A 17,901-nucleotide genomic window follows, 5' to 3' on the forward strand; every position below is an offset into this window, starting at 1 on the left:
ATGCACAAGGCTTAAGGGGCCTGAAGGTCTTTATTGAAAGCAGCGTCAGTCGTGTTTCCCGGGCCTCTCACAGTAAAGCAGAGAATGTGTAAATGTGACCCTGGGACTCACTGGAGCCTTTTTATCATCTGAAACAGGAAAGCAGAATATAATGGACTGTGTCACTAATTCTTCCTTCCTCTGAGGAAAGAAACAGAGCAATTATCCTTGCCTGCATTTTTATATGGACATCTGCTTTAGGAAAGTGAAGACATGGAAGGAATGCTCAGGCTGTCTGGTTCACTAACACTGAGCCCCTTCTTGTCCCTGCTGAATTCCTCTGGTCTGAAGCTGCTCAGCTCCCATGTTATGCATCATCCACGTTTTTTTGTCCTCATTTTTCTCTGTTGGAGTATCTGCTCTGATTGAGAAACAAACTGCAATGAGCAGTGCTGCTTCATTTATAAGTAATGTTGATCCCTGACCTGCTTTGCCTTCCTCAGCAGTAGGTAATGAGAAACAATTTAATCATCATTTCAGGGGTACTGTATATGTACTGCATTGGAGCACTATGAGTTTCCCAGTTCCCTGCTGCACTGTGTATATACTGGCTTTTCACAGGCTGACCAAACTGACCTTCCTGAACTTCATTTTCATCATGAAGCTTCCAGAAGAGACTTTTTGCTAACATTGCTTATAATGTTCTTCTAATGCAGCTGGGAAATTTGTTGTTCAGTTGATGGTTTATTGATAGTTTGAGAACTTGAACGATGCTGCCAGCAGCTCACCATTTTCTATTGATAAGTGCAAATGTAGCTTTCCTTTTTGTGTTTTTAGCTCTGTACGTGTTGTATATTATATGTGTATGTATATATAACTCCATAAAATGTTTCTAACATGGCGTTTTGAAGGAACTCTGCTACAAAATGTATCTACCCTGTTGTTTCATTTTAACAGTGAATAGAAGTTGGGAGAAGCTGAGCTCAGGTCTCCAGAATTTGAATGAACTTTATTTCACTGCCGTAAAATTAGGTCGTAACCACTTGAAAGGTGGGTCAGAGTATACTGAATTTTGCATTGTGAATCTACTTTGAATCCAGTAAAAGAATCAGTCCTGAGAATGACTCCAGAGCCACTAAGGATGTGTTTGGTTTCTTCATCCTTTCAAAATCAGACTAGCTCTGGGTTGAGAACCATACTTCCTGACTCAGATGATCTCGTTAATGTGTGTGTATGTGTATATATTTTCATGTGTATATATATTCTCTCCAGATAATAAGAAAATCTTTCACTGAAGACTTTAAAAGAGAGAGTTTTGCAGAGAGATCTGCTTAGACTAGAGTATTGCCCTTTCTCATCTGGCTGTGTTATTCCAGCTAGTGTAAGTGCTGCTTGGTAATTTCTGTCAAGAGGTACAGATCTTCAAAAGTCTTGATTATATTTTCTCAACAGGGGAAACTCCACAAATTACAAATTCCTCCAAGTGGATGTGTTTCAAGATGTTGCCCTGACAGATAACCAGTTATCTCCTTTAAAGGCTGGTGGTGTTGTTTTGGACCAGCTCAGCTTGTTGGCTGAGGACCATCCCAACACAACTATTTGTGATGTATGTAAATGTGTTTAAAGAGGCTTATAGCAGAATTCTTTAGGATATACTGAATGGTGTATAGTTATTGGTCCCTGAGATCAGTTTTCCCTCAAGGCTGGTGTGTTTGGTTGAGAAAACAGAGTCATGTTGTGGAAGACTGTTGCAGCATCACTTGCTAGCCAAGTGGAAACCACCACACAGGTCTTTTATTAGACTCTGTGTTACAGAAGTCTTTAAACAAGTTGTGTACAATTTTGTCATTCAAGTACACAGGCTGGATGCTTAGAGGTGCAGAAATAAAGTAACAGGGCAGATAACTTTCCTTTAATATCAGCTTTGTTGGTTAAGGTGGCTGTTTAAAATCCTTCCCACGCAGCAATGATGTGCCTGGTACTACTGGGCACTTGAGATTACTTTTAGCCTCTTTGTACACCTTGGTAGTTCTTGTTTTCTTTCACATCTGGATATTTTTTTTTTTTCTCTCAAGATCTGACTCTAGTAACATTCCACTTGAATGGAAGAATGGTCCTTTTAGTAAGGAATGTGCTGCTGTACCTCCCCTCCTGCCCAAATTTCTAGTATCAGCTGATCTTAGGGAATGATGGTTGGTGTCCTGTCTAGCCATGATTAAAAGTTGATGACTTGCTCCAGTTCCCATCTGGCTTTTCTTCTTGGGAAGCTGCTACATGCTTTTGATTTTGGGGGGTTTGTAATATTACAGTCAGGCCAGGGCAGTGGTAATTTCAACTTAACCACATTCTGCAGCTTTTCTAGTAGCCTGTTTAGATGCTTCCAAAAAGTGAGGCCTTTCCACTTAGAAAAATCTCTGCGTGGGTATTAGATAGGATTTCAAAGTACAGAGCCAGAATCCTGCCTGGGGTGAGCAGGCACAGCTCCTCTAATTTCTAATAGATCTGTGCTGAGTTGCACCAGCTGAACATCTGGCCCACAGTTCACAGAACCAAAGCCATTAACCCCTCCCCTGTCAGACACATTGGCCTGAGCATTGTGTATCCTCTAAATGCCTCGGGCTAGAGTGAAGCTAAATTCTTTTGCTGAAGCCCTGTTTGCTTTGTGTTTCTGTTCATCATGATTTTATTTTGTGGGAGAAACTCATTTGTGCATTTTCATTCATCAGGCTGTGTTGCTCTTTCAGATAGAGCTTGCTCTGAAAGAGTTAATAATTTCAACCTGTTTTCAGCTGGAATGAAGAAACTGGTTCCTCTGTGTCACTGCTTTCTATTCTCTTGTTGGCCTACTTCCCTCTGCTTGCATTTTGCATTCCTAATGCCATGAATAAATCAGGACCCAAGGATTTAGAAGGTGGTACAGCTGTAGCCACTCAGAAAATTGAACCTCTGAGGCTTGTACTGCAGCTCTGACAACTGCCAATATGTGTGCTCCTGAATTCTTCTAATAACATTTAACTAGTACCAAAATAAAATTCGCTTTGCCCTTTTTATATAATGTTTAAAGTTTTTTGTACCTCTACCCAGTTGGCTCCCTTTAGGTAAAGCTCAGTTACAAGCCCTTTAGGGCAGGGCAGTCGCCTCTTGGCTGCTGTGACAAAATGAGGAACGCTGTGACAAGTCTGCACAGAGAAAAGAATAAGAGAAGCTGAGGGATGTGACCAGGCTCAGGGTTCATCTTCTCTACAGAATCACAGCACAGTGATACTCCTGTCTGGCTGTGCTCCTAGATCCTCTGATAACTCGTCATTAATAATACACACTGAGCTGCTTTTATTGGTAGTGCTGTGGCTCCTGAGAGAGTGTGTGAGGGAGCTCGTTGTGCTCTTTAGTCAGAGGATACATCCAGTCTGGGTGAAGAACAACAGATACTGGTAACAAGCTTGCTCTGGAGGATAAATATCTTGAAAGAACAGTCTCCAAGTAATTTCCAGGAAAGATTATTTATGTTGTACTGAGGGCTTTCCCTCATTATGGCTCTGCTTTGTAGAATAAAAGTAATGAATTTGGTCTGATGATGGTTTGATTTCACCAAACTTTGCTTTTGACTAAGAAGGTCTGTTTATGATTTTCTCAGCATATCGTGACGTGGGTTTTTGGCACAGGACTCCTGAGATATGTATCTAGCTGTTAGACCTGCCCGAGTAACACCCAACTAATTAGAGTAGGCAAGGGAGGTATTGAAGTACAGAGATAATGTTCAATAAACTGTGTATCTTGTGGTGCTGCTTCATTTCTCTGCTGCTTAGTTTCCTGTCTTGTAGCATTAAAAGTCTGCATAGCAGAGGGTAAGATTTTTTTTTTTTAAAAATGCCTTAATTGTTTTGGCATCTCATTTCCATTTTCAGGCCTACTACAGTCTTGCACAAAACATAGGAACTGAAACGTTTGGTCTTCAAAAAAAGCTGCAGGTACCTTACCCAGGCTCTAAATACTCTTTTAACCTTGACAGCACTTAGGAATCTCTAGGCTCAGATGTGGTCCTGTTCTGCAGCTTGATGAGTGAACATGCACCAGGCAAGCTTTGGCACCTGCCAGAAATGTGACACAAAATGGACTGTTGTAGCACAGGGTAGGTGACGGGATATTAAGTCACTGTAACATGGCTGAGTTCCTGAGCCTCAGGCACTGAGTTTAGGTGCAAATTGCAACAGATATTTTTGAAAATGTTATCCTCTGCCTAAATCATTTGGGCTATTCCTTTAAAGAATTCAGTGATAAGCTTCTTGTGTCCGTTATATTTTTATATGCAGCTGTATCCCCGTGCAGTTTGAGTCACTCCAGTATCTGTGCTGCCTGAAGTCCTGAGTGTGATCTCTGCAGGAACAGGCTGCTCTCTGCAGGTTTTCTCCCAAACCTCTCTCTGGAGTCTCCAGGCCTGTAACATTCCCATCATGGTTTGTTGTACACGGATCACTGAGCAGTTTCCTTTCTCTTAGGGCACTTCTGTTCTGTGTTGAAGTAAATCTTGGGCAGATCCTGAGCGATTGCTTTCCTGCTCCTTTGTGCGCATGGCCCAGTAAGTAAGGAGGGGGATGGAAAGCACACTGTAAATGTGTTGACAGCTTTTGAAGAACAGAACGCCCCCAAAAACCACCTGTCTGCCTTACACTTCTCTCCTGCATGGTTTTTTCTTTCCTTTCTATCATCTTCTCCTTTCTCTTTTCTTTCTCCATCTCTCCACCAAATTCTTTCACACCTTTTTGCCACCCACCCCTTGTTCTTTTGGTGCTCGCTGCTCTGAACAGATTTCCCATCTCCCTTAGAGTCCTTCTCATTTCTTATTCAGGGGGAACTGTTTCAGCTCCTATGCAGGAACAAACGAAAAGGAGGACTCGTTCAGTTTCTGAATGCATGTCGACTGTCTGCTTGTATCAGCTCTCTACCCATTTTTCTCACTCCAGGTACCATGCTTTTAGAAACTATCCTGCTGTTTTTCTAAATGCTTTCAGCAGGGTAGAATCTGTGCTCGGAACGTTTTTGTGCTTATTGATGCTATCAAAGGAGGTGAAGTTATTTATTTGACATCAGTTATTTAAACAAAAAGAGGAACAGGATGGTACAATATCTGGACAACCATTCTTAGATTCTTCTCAAGATGAATTTAGAGCCCCCGATTCCAGTTTTTTTTTTCCTTGTTGAAAAGAGGCTCATTGTGCTCTCCTCACAAGCATGCTTGCCTATCTAATGTGCTGGAATTGATGCGCAGGTCTGTCCCTTTGTGAGATCTGTTCTTTCTGGCTTTCCCTTCGCAGATAGGCACAGCTTAACCACCAAGATCAGTGATCCTGCATCAGAACTGAATTACTGTCATTTTGATACGGGTGGCTGTGTGAGAACATGATCTCATCTGTTGCTTCAAAGAGGAAGAAACCCATATGAGGGAGCCACATGTCTCAGGAAAACAGGGATTTGTAGGCTCTTGGGGAGAAATAGGATTTCTTCAAACCATAAAGGACCTTGTCCTGGCTCACAAGCCTTTCACCAAACCCCTCTTCAGCAGCTGGATCCATAAGGACACTGTCAGTGTATGGCTCAAGGGAAAATGCTGCTTTTTGGGGTTTTTTTTGGTTGGTTGTTTTTTTTACTCTTGCTGTATTCTCCTTTTAGCACAGATGTGCTTTCATATATATTCTCAATGTTTAGCTCTGTTCTTTGATTTAGGTGTTTGGGGTTTGGAGGCTGTTGGGATATCAACAACTTGTTTCTGCATGTAGGAACTTCACAACCTCCAACCGCTTCTCCAGCACTAGTTTGGGAGTTAAGCTCATCAGGCTCCACTAGCTGCTTCTTTGCTCAAAACGCCGCCTGGATTCCTCATCAGAGGTTAATTGACAAAATTCCACAGCACTTTGTGCGAGGCAAAGATCAGTTAAATACAGATGTATGAACATGTTCTAACCTACTGCCTTCCTTGCTGCTGCTGCTGCCTCGTGCTCCCTGAAGACTTTCTCCAATTTGCATTCTCTGTGTGTGTTCTTGGTAGCGCTCTACATGAGGGATTTTTGAGAATTCATTCCACTCTGGTAATCTGTAATCTTCCTTGCAAAATCTACATTTTAGGTTCCTAGGTAAAGCATAATTCTCTAAAATACTTTATTTGGGATAAATTGATAAATTTGAGCTTTACTCGGAAAGGAAAACAATCTAGCAAAGTTTCCAGAGGATGGTAACAACACTTCCTCTTCTGTACAAGAGGGATGATGATCCTTCTCTTTCAGGAGATGTGAGATTTCAAAGGAGGGAAGTTGCAGAGGAGGGAGAGACTGCACATTTGAGAAACAATTCTCTGCAACAAGGACTATTTTAGAAGAAGTTGTTAATGAGTGAGAGATTATGGGAAACAGAAAAGTAAATGTGATAACCCTTAACTGTATCGACACCTGAAGTATTGAGTTGGAAACGCGAATGCTAGAATTTTAGTTAAGGTTTTTATTGGTTGGTAATGCAAGATGCTTTAGTGTTATGGATGTTCCAGCTTATGAGTGATTTGGCCAAATTAATATTGACTTTGAATAAAGAGAAAGAAATGGAGACTTTAGGGTCAGGCCAGACAAAGCCCTTGCTTCTAGCTTTTTAAAATGTTCAAACTAAAAATAGTGTTAGTGTATCTCCACATAGCAGAGTTTCCACCAGTAATTTCCAGCCAATGCATTTGTATTCAGGGTATTCTGCATTTTTAGTCAGTGTGGCTGATTCTGATTTCACAAGTGTAAACAGGAATCTGTTTCAATTATTTAAATTGATTTAAACTCCAGGGAGTTTAAAGGGAGCAATTCTCGTGTAAGTCAGAATCTGATTTCATGTTCATGCCTTATAAATCCTGGCTTGATGTTTATCTGTTGTACATTTGTACACTGTATTTAGCATCGTGCATATTGAGATGTCCCTGTTGGGTAGGTGCAGATGCTTAGTTTTGCTAACAAGGTACATATTTGCCATTTAGTAAAACATAAAATACCTGAAACATCTTCTTAGCGAACAGCATACAGTAGGTATCGCTGTGTCTCCTGGAAGCTGGGTTCTTGCAGTTCCTTGGGAGATTTTTTTGGTTTAAGTTCTCTTCAGAACTCAAAGCACACCAGATTTAGCATCCTGTCTCCAATACACTTTAAAAAGTTGTAGTGCTTATGTGAAAGGCTGTGCTTATGACAAATCTGAGTTTGCCTCCCTGATTTCCTTTGAGTTCTGACTTGCTTGGCTGTTTGTCCTAATTATATCCTTAAAAGAGAAGGAATTGGAGGACTTAGGAAGATGTTCCTAGCTATGGAAGCAACTCTTTCACCAGAGACTCAAGTTTGTCTCAAAATTTAAGCTGAACTGACACAAGAGATCTTTTTTTCTTGCTACATTTTGCTGCCCCTAAACTGTCAATAATTTAGGATGCCTGTACTGCAAAGCACCTTGTTTTTGTGGTTCATGCTGCCTGTTAATGTCTCCGTGCTGACGTCTGTCTCATGTGCATGTGTAACTTGGCCTGATATGTGCTTGCTTTGTTTATCCATGTTGTCATGTCTCTTATCAATACTATTAGTGACAGATGCATGCTGCAATTGGATTTGGTCACATCTCCCTTATAGAATGGTGTGTTTGGAGCTGCCTGGATAGCCCTCCCAGCACTCTTGGTTCCCCCCGCCCCTTACTTAACCCAGTACATATTATTTCTGTGTGTGTACATATGCACAAAAATAGCCCCGCAGAGACTCTGCTCATTTCTGTCTTCCTATCCATATAAATTTATTTTGGTCTAAATACAGTTTTTCAGAATGAGCTTTGTTGCCTCAGTACAGCTATTGTGGAAGCAGAAGCTATTGAAGAAGCTTTTAAAAGCAGAAGGTGTATGGAGTGAGTACATATTCTTGGGTTGATACTCAGAATATTCAGTGTTGCTCCTTTTGGAACCAGCTGTAAGGAGGTTGCTATTTAAAGGCAAGGTTTAAGGGAGAGGTTGCTTCTCCTTTCAGTGTAGTTACGTGAGGCTTATGGGCACCTTACCTCACTATGTGCTGATGGGCTCTGCTCCTTACTCCTGGTTCACCTACCTAGGATGAAAGGAGAGCTTCCTTGGGGTCAGCCACTCACCTGCTGGAGTTCTAGCTGGTACCACTGTGAGGAGCACACTGGTTTCTTGAGGATTCTCTCTCAAATATATTTTACTAAAGATCAACTATATTTTGACTGTCTTCTCCAGGTTTAAATTGGTGACCTAGGAAAGCTTTTGATCTGTTCACATCCACCTTCCAACAATGGTGTGGGATTAGAAAGTTTTGTTTAGAGTCCCAAAACTGACTGAAAGGTAGATTTTACCTCCCCACCATGCTGGCCACAGCAGTGGGCAGCTGAGGTGGGTTGGGCACTGCTGCTCCATGCGACAGCATCTCCTGACCGACGTTCCTCGATGTGCGGCCCACGGGAAGCCTGTGCCACTGTGAGCAGCTTGCCAGCTGTGTTTTCCATTGCTGCAAGAGAGGGGTCTTGGCCAGAAATGATTTTCAAAAATGTAGTGGAATTGTGAAGCTGTTGTTACATTATCCCTTCGCTGGGTCTGAATGAGCCAAGTGAACCTGCATTTTGAGGTGCACCTGACCTACCGTTTGTGAGGAATAAATGCATGAAAATGGGCAACCTTTATAAACAGCAGTGGTATTTCTGTAGAACATGACTCTGAGTAGAAAATTAACACCTTTAGTCTTGTCAGCTCTGGGGAAAAAAGGGCTAAGGCTCATTAAAGGTTGTTCTGACAAGAACAAGGAAGACTGTATATCCCAAGTTTTAATTTTCCCAGGGAGAGGCTGAGACAGTCTAGTGGCTAAAGCACAAGGCTGGGATCAAATTTGAATCCTCTTTCTGACCAAGTCATTTAACTCTGTATCTTTTTGTGTAGTATGGGAATAACATCACTGGCATCTTGAGCAGTTTGAAATCCTTGGGTGGAATGATCTGAAGAACTGCAAACTATTTGTTATGTATGGACTGAAATCCCAACTCCAGGTCTGCTTGTGTCCTCTGCCAAGTTAGCAGCTCAAACCTTTCCGTTTCTTGTGATCTGAGATGAGATACCCTGACATTTTAAAAAATCTTGGATCAGGATTTCTCCCCAGCTTGGAGAATTGGCTCTTCCTTTACTTATTTTTCTTTTCTAAGAAGAATAGGAAGGATACTCGAAATTAAGTGATGATCCTATTTTTACTCCTTAACTTTAATTTTAAAAAGGGCTATTTATAAGTTATTAAATCTTATACCAGACACCCAAATTGCGGTTAATAAAGGAGGTGAATGTGTCTGGCATTTTCCAGCACACGCATGGCCATATCCAGTCTAAAATGAGAGCTGCCAGTCCTGAAAGGTGGTGGGGAGATGTCGGCAAACAGCACGAAGCGTGTCTGAGCTCAGCAGCCTGTGTCAGGTCTCTGGAGGTCGGACCAGAGCGCCTTTTGTGTGTTTGTACTTCTCCCCTCCTCCCTTTTCTCTCTCCCTCTCCATGTGTATTTTGTCTCCTCCTCCTCCTCCTCCTGTGCCTGTGTCTTTCTTTGCATCTCCACTCTTCTTCCTCCCCTCCTCTGGATCGATCGCTGTCTGAGGAGACCTCCAAAGCACCGGGCGCTTTGTGGGATCGTCCTTGTTCCTCCTGCGTTTGCCGAGTCAAGGGTATCTCTTTGCAGGCTTGGAGAGATGCTGTTACTCCTGGTGATGTGATTGCATAGCAACACAGCAGCGCGGGGCGGTGGAGGAGGAGAGGCAGGGAGCGTGCGGACAGCCGCGCTCAGCCTCAGCATGCATCCCTGTCACAGGGACTCCTTTGCTGATTCACAGAGGCAGCCCCAGTCCCTGCTCCCGAAGCCCGGTGGCCACTGCCCTCGCGTCTCAGACCTGGTGGACTCAGAAGGTAGGCCATGACAAAATTTGTTTCCCACTCAGATCCTGGCTGGGCTGGAAAAGGGGAAAATATCGACGGATGGTTCACCTCAGAAATAGGCGCTTTGGGCGTGTGTGCATGTGTGTATCCCTTCACAGTAACACCGTCCATGTATGTGTGGGTGAGGAAACTTGCAGAGAAGAAAAGAAGGGTGTCACGGGGGACACAGTGGGAGCAAGAGAGGTGGCCAAGACCCTTTCCACAAGGGAAAGGCTGGGAACCAGTAACCCCAAGGCGAACAATAGTAGCCAGCATCCTGATTTCACCAGCTTTGACTCTTTGCACACTGAAGGCTTATTTACCCTGGCAGTGTTTTCACCTGAGCTGAAGGACTGCTCTGGGCAGGGCACTTGGTGGCCTTCTAGCATCCTCCTGGAAGGATTAGACACCAGGGCAAGGCGGGGACACAAATATTTCTCAAGTAATAAGCTGGGATCAGACTCTAGTCCCAGCTCTGTCCTTTTCATTCACTACCTTGCCTGGTCCAGCCTTGCTCCTTTATGTGTCTGCCCTCCCCTCCCCCAGCTTCTCCCCAATCCCTTTCACTAATTCCTCCTCCTCCCTCAAGGCCTTATATTGCCACCGCTGATCTTCCCTTTGACGCGGGCAGCCCTGACCGGCTGCAGAACCGCCCGCAGGAGCCATGGGACCTTTCCTGCTCCCCGGGGCTCGGCACTCTGCCTCCTTCTCCGTGCCAGACAGGGCAGTGGTTCAACAAGATCTAGTGCCACTTTGCACAACAGATTATTACTGATCCCCAGTCCAGCCTGTTCCTTTTAGTCTTCCCTCCGGCACAGCATCGCAGACATAGAGCTGGTGAGCTGCCAGCGCCGTGCTCATGGGGTCTCAGTGCTGAGCTTGCCAGTGTGCAGTGACGGGGATGTGGAGCAATTACTCCCACACTTCTAAACGCCGTGGTGCCTGTGGGAGAAACCAGTGTTGTTTGGGTTTTGGTTTTTAGAGTTGAAAAAAAAATCTCTAGTCAGATCTTTGTCAGTCTGTGTTTTTCCCTGTGCCCGAATCTGAGGTCCTTCACACCTTCTCTTCTTCTGCAGCTCACCAATCCCTCTGGAGCCATGAGAGTTCTTGCTTGGATATTCTCTTTAATGGCCTTTATTGCCCAACTATAGCACCCTACAGCAACACACTGTGCAAAGTCCCAGCTACAAGGCTTGGTCGCTGTCCTGGTTTTCCTAGGATAGAGTCGAACCACCACAGTCATGCCAGGAGGGTTTCCATTTTTCCAGCAGCCGTGTGTAGCACGTGCACATGCCATGGCTCTGGTGCCATCTTGCACCCTCCCTTGCCAGTTCCCCATGCTGAAAGCTGCTGGGGGAATGGCCAGGCAGGACTGTGGTGACAAGAAGTGTGTGATGGCCCTCCAGAAAGGGACCAGACTATAGACATGCAATTTCAAACTATCTTGTTTCGCAGCACTGTGCCCAGGAATGTGGGTGCGTGGAGCACTGGGATGGGAAGGCATTGGAGTGCATGCTGAAATGTGATGCTGTGTTCAGGTCCTCTTTGTTAATTGAAGAAATTAAGATAAGAGCCATCTCTCTCTGGATTAATACCTGAGATAGATCAATCCTACTTGCTAAATTGTCCAGGATTGTAACCATGAATGGGGTTGCTCAGGTTGGAGTGACTCTTTTCAAAACTAAACAAAGTGAGATAGGGAAGGGATTAAATGAATGGGTTCAAACAAAAGCCCCGAGTTCTGGAGACATATGGTGAATTTATGATTATAATACTATTTTGAGAAGTATATTCAAGGCCTCCACTTTAGGCTGGATGCCTATGATAAAAGCATAAAAGAGGAATTGTAAGTCTCATGAAACAAGACACTGAAGACAAATAATTCAGTTTTCAAAAAAACCCCTCATTTTCCCAGGTATATAAAGATGAAACTGAGCGTTTCAGAATTGAGCCAAAATAGGTCCACACCGTTTTCCTTTGCTGTTTCTCTTAGCATAAAAGTAAGGTCGCTCTGATACATCTCAAGAAAGGAAAGGAAATGTGACTTCATGTGCCACACAGCCTGCTTATAAAATGCATGGCCTCAGAAGACCAGAGAACCCCAAGCTTTGTCTGGGAGTTTATTATAAAGACAAACTTGTTGGGGGCAAGGAATATTCAGCAGGGAGAAACAGATAATAGTTTGACACTGAGAATGAGAAACAAAGCGCCAAGGAAGCCAAAGGTTTTACAGCATTACCTTGGCCATCCCTGAGTGGTGGGTGTGCCCTTCCCACTATTGTTAATCAGTTATATAGGATGGCAAATGGGTGATGTGTTTTTGACAATGCAGCAGGACTTGTTTCTTGTCTCTAACAGCAGGGAAAGCTCATGTTCTTAGAGGAGAAAGACAAAGACAAGATTCAGAATTTTTAGTGGGTTTAAACAGGCTGGTTTCAGGGCTACAGGACACAACTGAGTCTCTGAAGAATTGGATTCAATTTTTATGGTTGGTGCAACCTTCTTTCGGTCATTAGGCAAGTTACTGGCACCCCACTGTCCCTTTGGGGAGGTTGGAGGATGTTTTCTGCTTCCCCTGCTCCTTTTGTCTGTCAAGTCTATCAGGCAGCAACTTCTCTGTGTCCAGCACAGCAGAGCTGTGTGTTTACAGCTGGGCCCTGAAGGTGCTCAGGTAATTATTTGTAGTACTTGTCTAATCAGAGGAGGAGGAGAAGAGATGGGAAGAATTCTAGGCAAAGTGACTTTTGGAGACAGCAGCTTAAAACCCAGCTGGGAGCATGAAACAGCATGTGAAAGAAATTTAGATTTCAGTCTTCCTAAATAAATTCCCCTAAGTTATTTTTAAGCAGAGAGAGGAGCAGTCAGTTCTGCATGGCCTTGTTGTGGGCATGCACCCACACTTGCCTGGTTAGCTGGGGACATCGTCCCAGTTTCCCGGTGCAAGACTAACTGGTGAAATTTTACAGCTTAAGTTTTTCTAGTTTTTATGTGCATGTGTATATTCTCTTGCTTGGGAAAATGGAGAGCGACTGAGCCAATGGAAGAGATGCTGCTTCTTTATTGGGACCTGTGGCAAATATTTATCCACTGAATTAAAATAACATTTTGGTTATGAGCTCAAAGTCTAAGTGGTGATTTAAGAATGAAGCTCTTATTAGATGTGAGTGCCCTGCTTCACCCACCCTCAGTGAATAAGGCATCTTCTGAGCCACTTGCTTGCTACCAGATACATCAAAGATTTTATACTACTTCATAAGGACAACTGCTTAACTGAAGAACCCTTCATTCTAATTAATGAAGGGGTTCTGGTGCTTAGGTGGAAGTGCAGTCTGAAGCCCAGCTGCAGCTTTGGCATCTGGATTTTTAGCCCTTGGATGACAGGGTTGTAAATGCCTGCTCACGTGGAAGATTGCTGATAGTCCTTTTCCCCTTTCCTTGTACACAGGAGCACGTGAGAACCAGAAGGCTGTTGGGGTGATTTTTTAAGGGGTGTGCTTGGGTATCTACTGGTTTGTAAAGAGATGGAGACCAAGGGCCCATGCTCTAAGGGAGAGTTGTGTTGTTTGTACGCTTGGTCCCAGTGGGACAAAGACTTCTCTTCCTTCTCTCTCACCAAACCTTGCCCTAGTGGGGTCTTGGGAAGTAGGTCTAGTGGCCCTCGATCTCAGGCTTCAACTATTTACTTACATGTGCAGAAAACAATTTTTGCTGGAACAGGATGTGCTATTGCACTGTGGAGGGAGTCCTGCTGTCTGCCAGCTTGGGAATGCTCCCTTTGTTAGCATCTACGTGGGAGCTGAACACTGAAATATCCACAAGCCTCTCACCTTTCCCCTCAAAGGACACTGAGCATGCTGAGCTGGAATGTTACTACTTCTCTTGTACAGTAAGTTAAACAACAACAAAATCATTAACATTTCCAGCAGCAGGGAATGTGTTTGTATTCAGTTTTTTCTCATGGGATAAAGGCTGAGCTGCCTTCCCTCAAAATGTTGCCATATTTTTTCCTCATAGGCCAAGATCTGAAGTGGAAAGTTTCAGCCTGGAAAGATGTTTTGGAGGAAATTAGCAATTCAAAGCATAAGCCTTGTGATTGAGAGACCTCTTGACCTATATGCTGTATTTGCTGCTGTTGCATGTGGTAGAGAGCTGGAAATTCAACATCTGACATTGGACTCTAGCTTCCGTGGTGGGTCCCTAATCCTGGGGGTTACCATTAGCGATGCAGGTCAGCTGCAGGGTGAATTCTCTTGATGTTTGGGAGAGTTTGGATCTGGATTTATATCAGGAGGATTTTAAACAAATGCAGCAAAATGGCAGAAATAGGCTGTGCAGCATGTGCAACTGCTTTGTTTTGAATACACCCTCATGTCCAAACATCCAACTGTTGCAATGTATCATCACGATTTTTGGCCTTCTTATTTTTCAACTAGAGGATCATCATGGCCTGCAACTAGGCTAAATAATTGTGGCTGGCTTGGTTCCTGAAGCGTTCACAAGCTGTAGCATAGCGCCGTGAAATGTCTAATGCTTCATTTCTTAAGGTGTACTTCTGAGGAAGGGTCTGATCACCTTTGGGCCTGGAGTGGGGACCTCCAGCAAAGACCAGGTGAGACACACCACTGGGAAAGGTTTGACTCCTTGCCTTCTTCACTGGGTGGGTGCAGTGCCCCAGCTCCTGTCCCACGGTGACTGTAAGACTGCTTCTTGCAATCTCCTCCTGTGGAAATTCTCAACTGCTTCTGCTCACATAGGCCTGGATATTTTCCCCTTTTTTTCACAGAAATATGCCCAGGGGATCAACCTTGCTTTAAATCTGGTGGAACTGCCAGGCTGCATTGCTCCCCAAGTCCTCCAAAGGAAGATTTTTCTACTCCTTTTCAAGCCGAGGCTTGTACTAGGCTGCAGGGATGGTAGTTTTAATTGCCAACATTTACATCTTTTTTGATGGATGTTGTCCCTTGGCTGTAGCACACTGGGCGTCCAGCACTAACCTAGAGCAGAGTGCTGGTGTGGGAGGGGCAAGGTGTGGGACAGAGGTTTGGTTCTTGAGGTTCTTCGGGCGTAGCAGCGTATGCAGCAGACAATAGACATTTGGCCAGGAAGCAGCCACAAAACATGTAGTCCACATGCTGCAGTGCCCAGACACAGTGCCACACTGAAGCACTGAAGTCAAAGTGCAAGAGCTGGAGCTATTTTGTGTGCCATGGAAGAGGAACAGAGCAGATCAAGAGCATTTTTCCTTGCCTGGTTCCTGTAATAGCAGGGAATTTGGCAAGGGATCATATATAGCTGTTGGTTTGCTTAAAGTCGTGGCTCACTGCCTGGTTGTCTCTCTCTCCCACTGAATGTCCTCCTTTAGCTGCCGTGCAGCTGAGTTATTTCCGCATTATCTTGGATTCTCTATGTCTGGGCTTTGTCTTTGCTATTGCAGAGTGACAAAGAGCAGCTGAGCCATGGCCATCAAGCCTGCAATAAAGTTTCTGTGTCAGCGAGGTATTGCACAGGACATGCTTGAGGTAGTGGCCTTTGATGGCACTCAGCTTTCCAGCTCAGTCTTGTTCTTTGACTACTGCCTTGGACAGGCTTTAGTTCCCTTGTGCCATGGCTCTGTCCTGATGGACTTTGTCATTGCTGAAGAAGTCCAGGAGTCTGGCACTCAGGAAGTAGGCAAGGGCTGTTTGTAATTCCATGATGCTGGCAGAGAGCATGGAGACCCACCATGTCCTGTATGTGGATACCCATAGGACATGGTTTACCTGTCTCCAGAACCTACCCACCCTGTACATGGAGACTCTTGCTAGAGTAAGATCAGAGCTAGTGACCTTCCCAGTGTTGCTCCCATTCTGCAGTGCTGGTGGAAGAAAAAAGAGCTCAGACTGTGCTGGGAGAACTGGGAATGGAGGGCCCCCGAAGGTGGTATTGGAGGGCTGGCTGAACCTGCCTGGTCAGCACACATCACTGCAATCACATTGCACTGTGCCGCAGAAAAACTGAGGCCGCGGGATGGCAGCTGGAATGAGACATTGCAGAACCTCATTGGCAAAAGCCTTGGACTTCCCAGTCATGCAGTAGAGCTCAATGGAGTTCCTCTGATGGAGACTTGGAGGCAAAATAACTTTTCATGTCCTGAGACTTGTATCTCTGCTAGATTGAGCCTCATCTAGAGGTCATTTAGAGGATCAGGGACAGCTCAGACCCGAAATACCACAAATATTGGAGGAATAGAAAGTGTTGTTACCTGCTGTCATAGACAGAACTCATCTACTGTACCCTTGGAGATTGCATGAGGTGAATTTGCCCTGCAAGGCTGGGGAGCTTTGAAGACCCTGTCCTGAACACATTGTCCTGGTAACCCTGCCTGCATGGGGGAAGGAGCAGAGCGAGGGTGCTGTGAGGCACAGGCTGCAATGTTCATTTGTGCAAATGGGCAGAAGGGGTAGAGGACAGGACCTTGGATTATTGGCATGTTGAAGAGCTCAGCACAGACTGTTCTGCTGGAGAGGGAGAGAATTAGGGCTGTAGAAATTGCTAAGGTATTAGAAAAATCATAACAAGATAAGCTGTTCTCTTAACGTGTGTAATGGACACGGGAGAGGCAGTGAGAGCTCAGGCAGGGGAGTGAGGGATGTGAAAGCATGAGAGATGGGCAATGTGTACCAGGGCCTGGGGGCTTTCTCCTCACCTGGCTGTCAGTGTGACTGCTGGCTGTGCAGGACACACTGCCTGCTCCTGCCCTGCCAGGACCAAGCAGGAAGTTTCTCAGCTGGTCCAAGGTGTGAAGGAGCCAGTGACCTTCTTCCAGCAGCGTTGCTCCATCTGTACCTTGGAAGCAGCCCCATCTCTGCTTGGACATGAGGTCTGGCTGCTGGAGCCAGGTTATAATTTCCTTCTAAAGGTAGGAAAGCAATCACCAGGTTAGGCAGTGGGTTGGACAGGAGACAGCACAGTGCCTCAGCACTGCCTCTTGACCATCACAGGCAGCATTCAAGCGTCACTCTTGATTTGCTCATCTGATCCCAGATGTGCTGAGTCTGGTCTGGGCAAAGCCCTGCGTGGTTCACAGCTTTTGTATGTTAGGTCTCCATCCTTCTGTGAACATGTTGGTGCCCAGCTCCTTTCACAGTGCTGTCACTGGCCAAATGTAGAGTTGTGAGACTGTTTCAATCCTAGAAATTTACCAGATTCAGGTAAATATTACCTTGCACCATTTTCTCTGGGCTTTATTTTCTCATGGCTTTCTGGAAAGCTGAGATGATGCTGGCAGTGGGATAAATCACTATTTTAGCTTATTCAGAGTCCAAACAACAAAAAAAGCAGTGTTGTGACCAGAGGTTGTGTTTCAGATCTGTAGAATAGACAAGGGATCACTGCTAAGTGACTTTACAGGTCATATAGTTTTAAAAACTGAATAAAAAAAGGAGTCTTATAACTCATAATGAGTAAAAACTCATAAAAAGGTAGCTGATAGTGTGAGATGCATGTGTGGGGGGCTGAGGCTCTAGGCAATTTTCCTTCTGAATATAACAGGTAAAAAATAATATGTTTGAAAATATTGTCTATTATGGGGATATGTCTACCATGTCTAAAACATAAGTGGTCGTGACTGTGAGATCCTCTCTCCCCTCTTCCTTTAAACCCTGGGCATCACCTGTAGTTCAAGAAGCCCAACCCGTTTTAAAAATGCAATATAAACTGTGGGACTCACTAACACAGGAAATCATTACAGCAAATTGTATAACTAGATGCAAAGAAGAGTTGGACATTTAGATAAAAAGATATTGCAACGCTAGTACAAATATATTTTGTAAAATGCATCCTTTTGGTTTTCAGCCTTTGTGAAGGCAGCACACTAGGCAGCTGGGAAGGGGGTCAGCTCCAGGAGGAGGTGCAATCTGACCCAGGGACTCTCACGCTGCTTTTCCTGCTTGTGCCCAGAGTTGTCTCCATCCCCATGAACATCGGTTCTG

At 44.5% G+C, this 17,901-nt stretch overlaps 1 protein-coding gene across 1 annotated transcript in view; it reads left to right on the plus strand.

Annotated features, from left to right (window-relative positions):
* The window catches only part of CENPI (centromere protein I), a 16,159-nt gene extending 16,067 nt beyond the window's left edge, over positions 1-92 (plus strand). Inside the window, exon 22 of the mRNA XM_010169699.1 lies at positions 1-92. This exon is cut by the window's left edge and continues 1 nt beyond it. Coding sequence (XP_010168001.1) covers positions 1-92 — 92 coding nt within the window.
* The last annotated feature ends 17,809 nt before the right edge of the window (positions 93-17,901 follow it).

Source organism: Antrostomus carolinensis, unplaced genomic scaffold (assembly GCF_000700745.2).
Source record: "Antrostomus carolinensis isolate BGI_N321 unplaced genomic scaffold, ASM70074v2 scaffold366, whole genome shotgun sequence".
Taxonomy (NCBI): domain Eukaryota; kingdom Metazoa; phylum Chordata; class Aves; order Caprimulgiformes; family Caprimulgidae; genus Antrostomus; species Antrostomus carolinensis.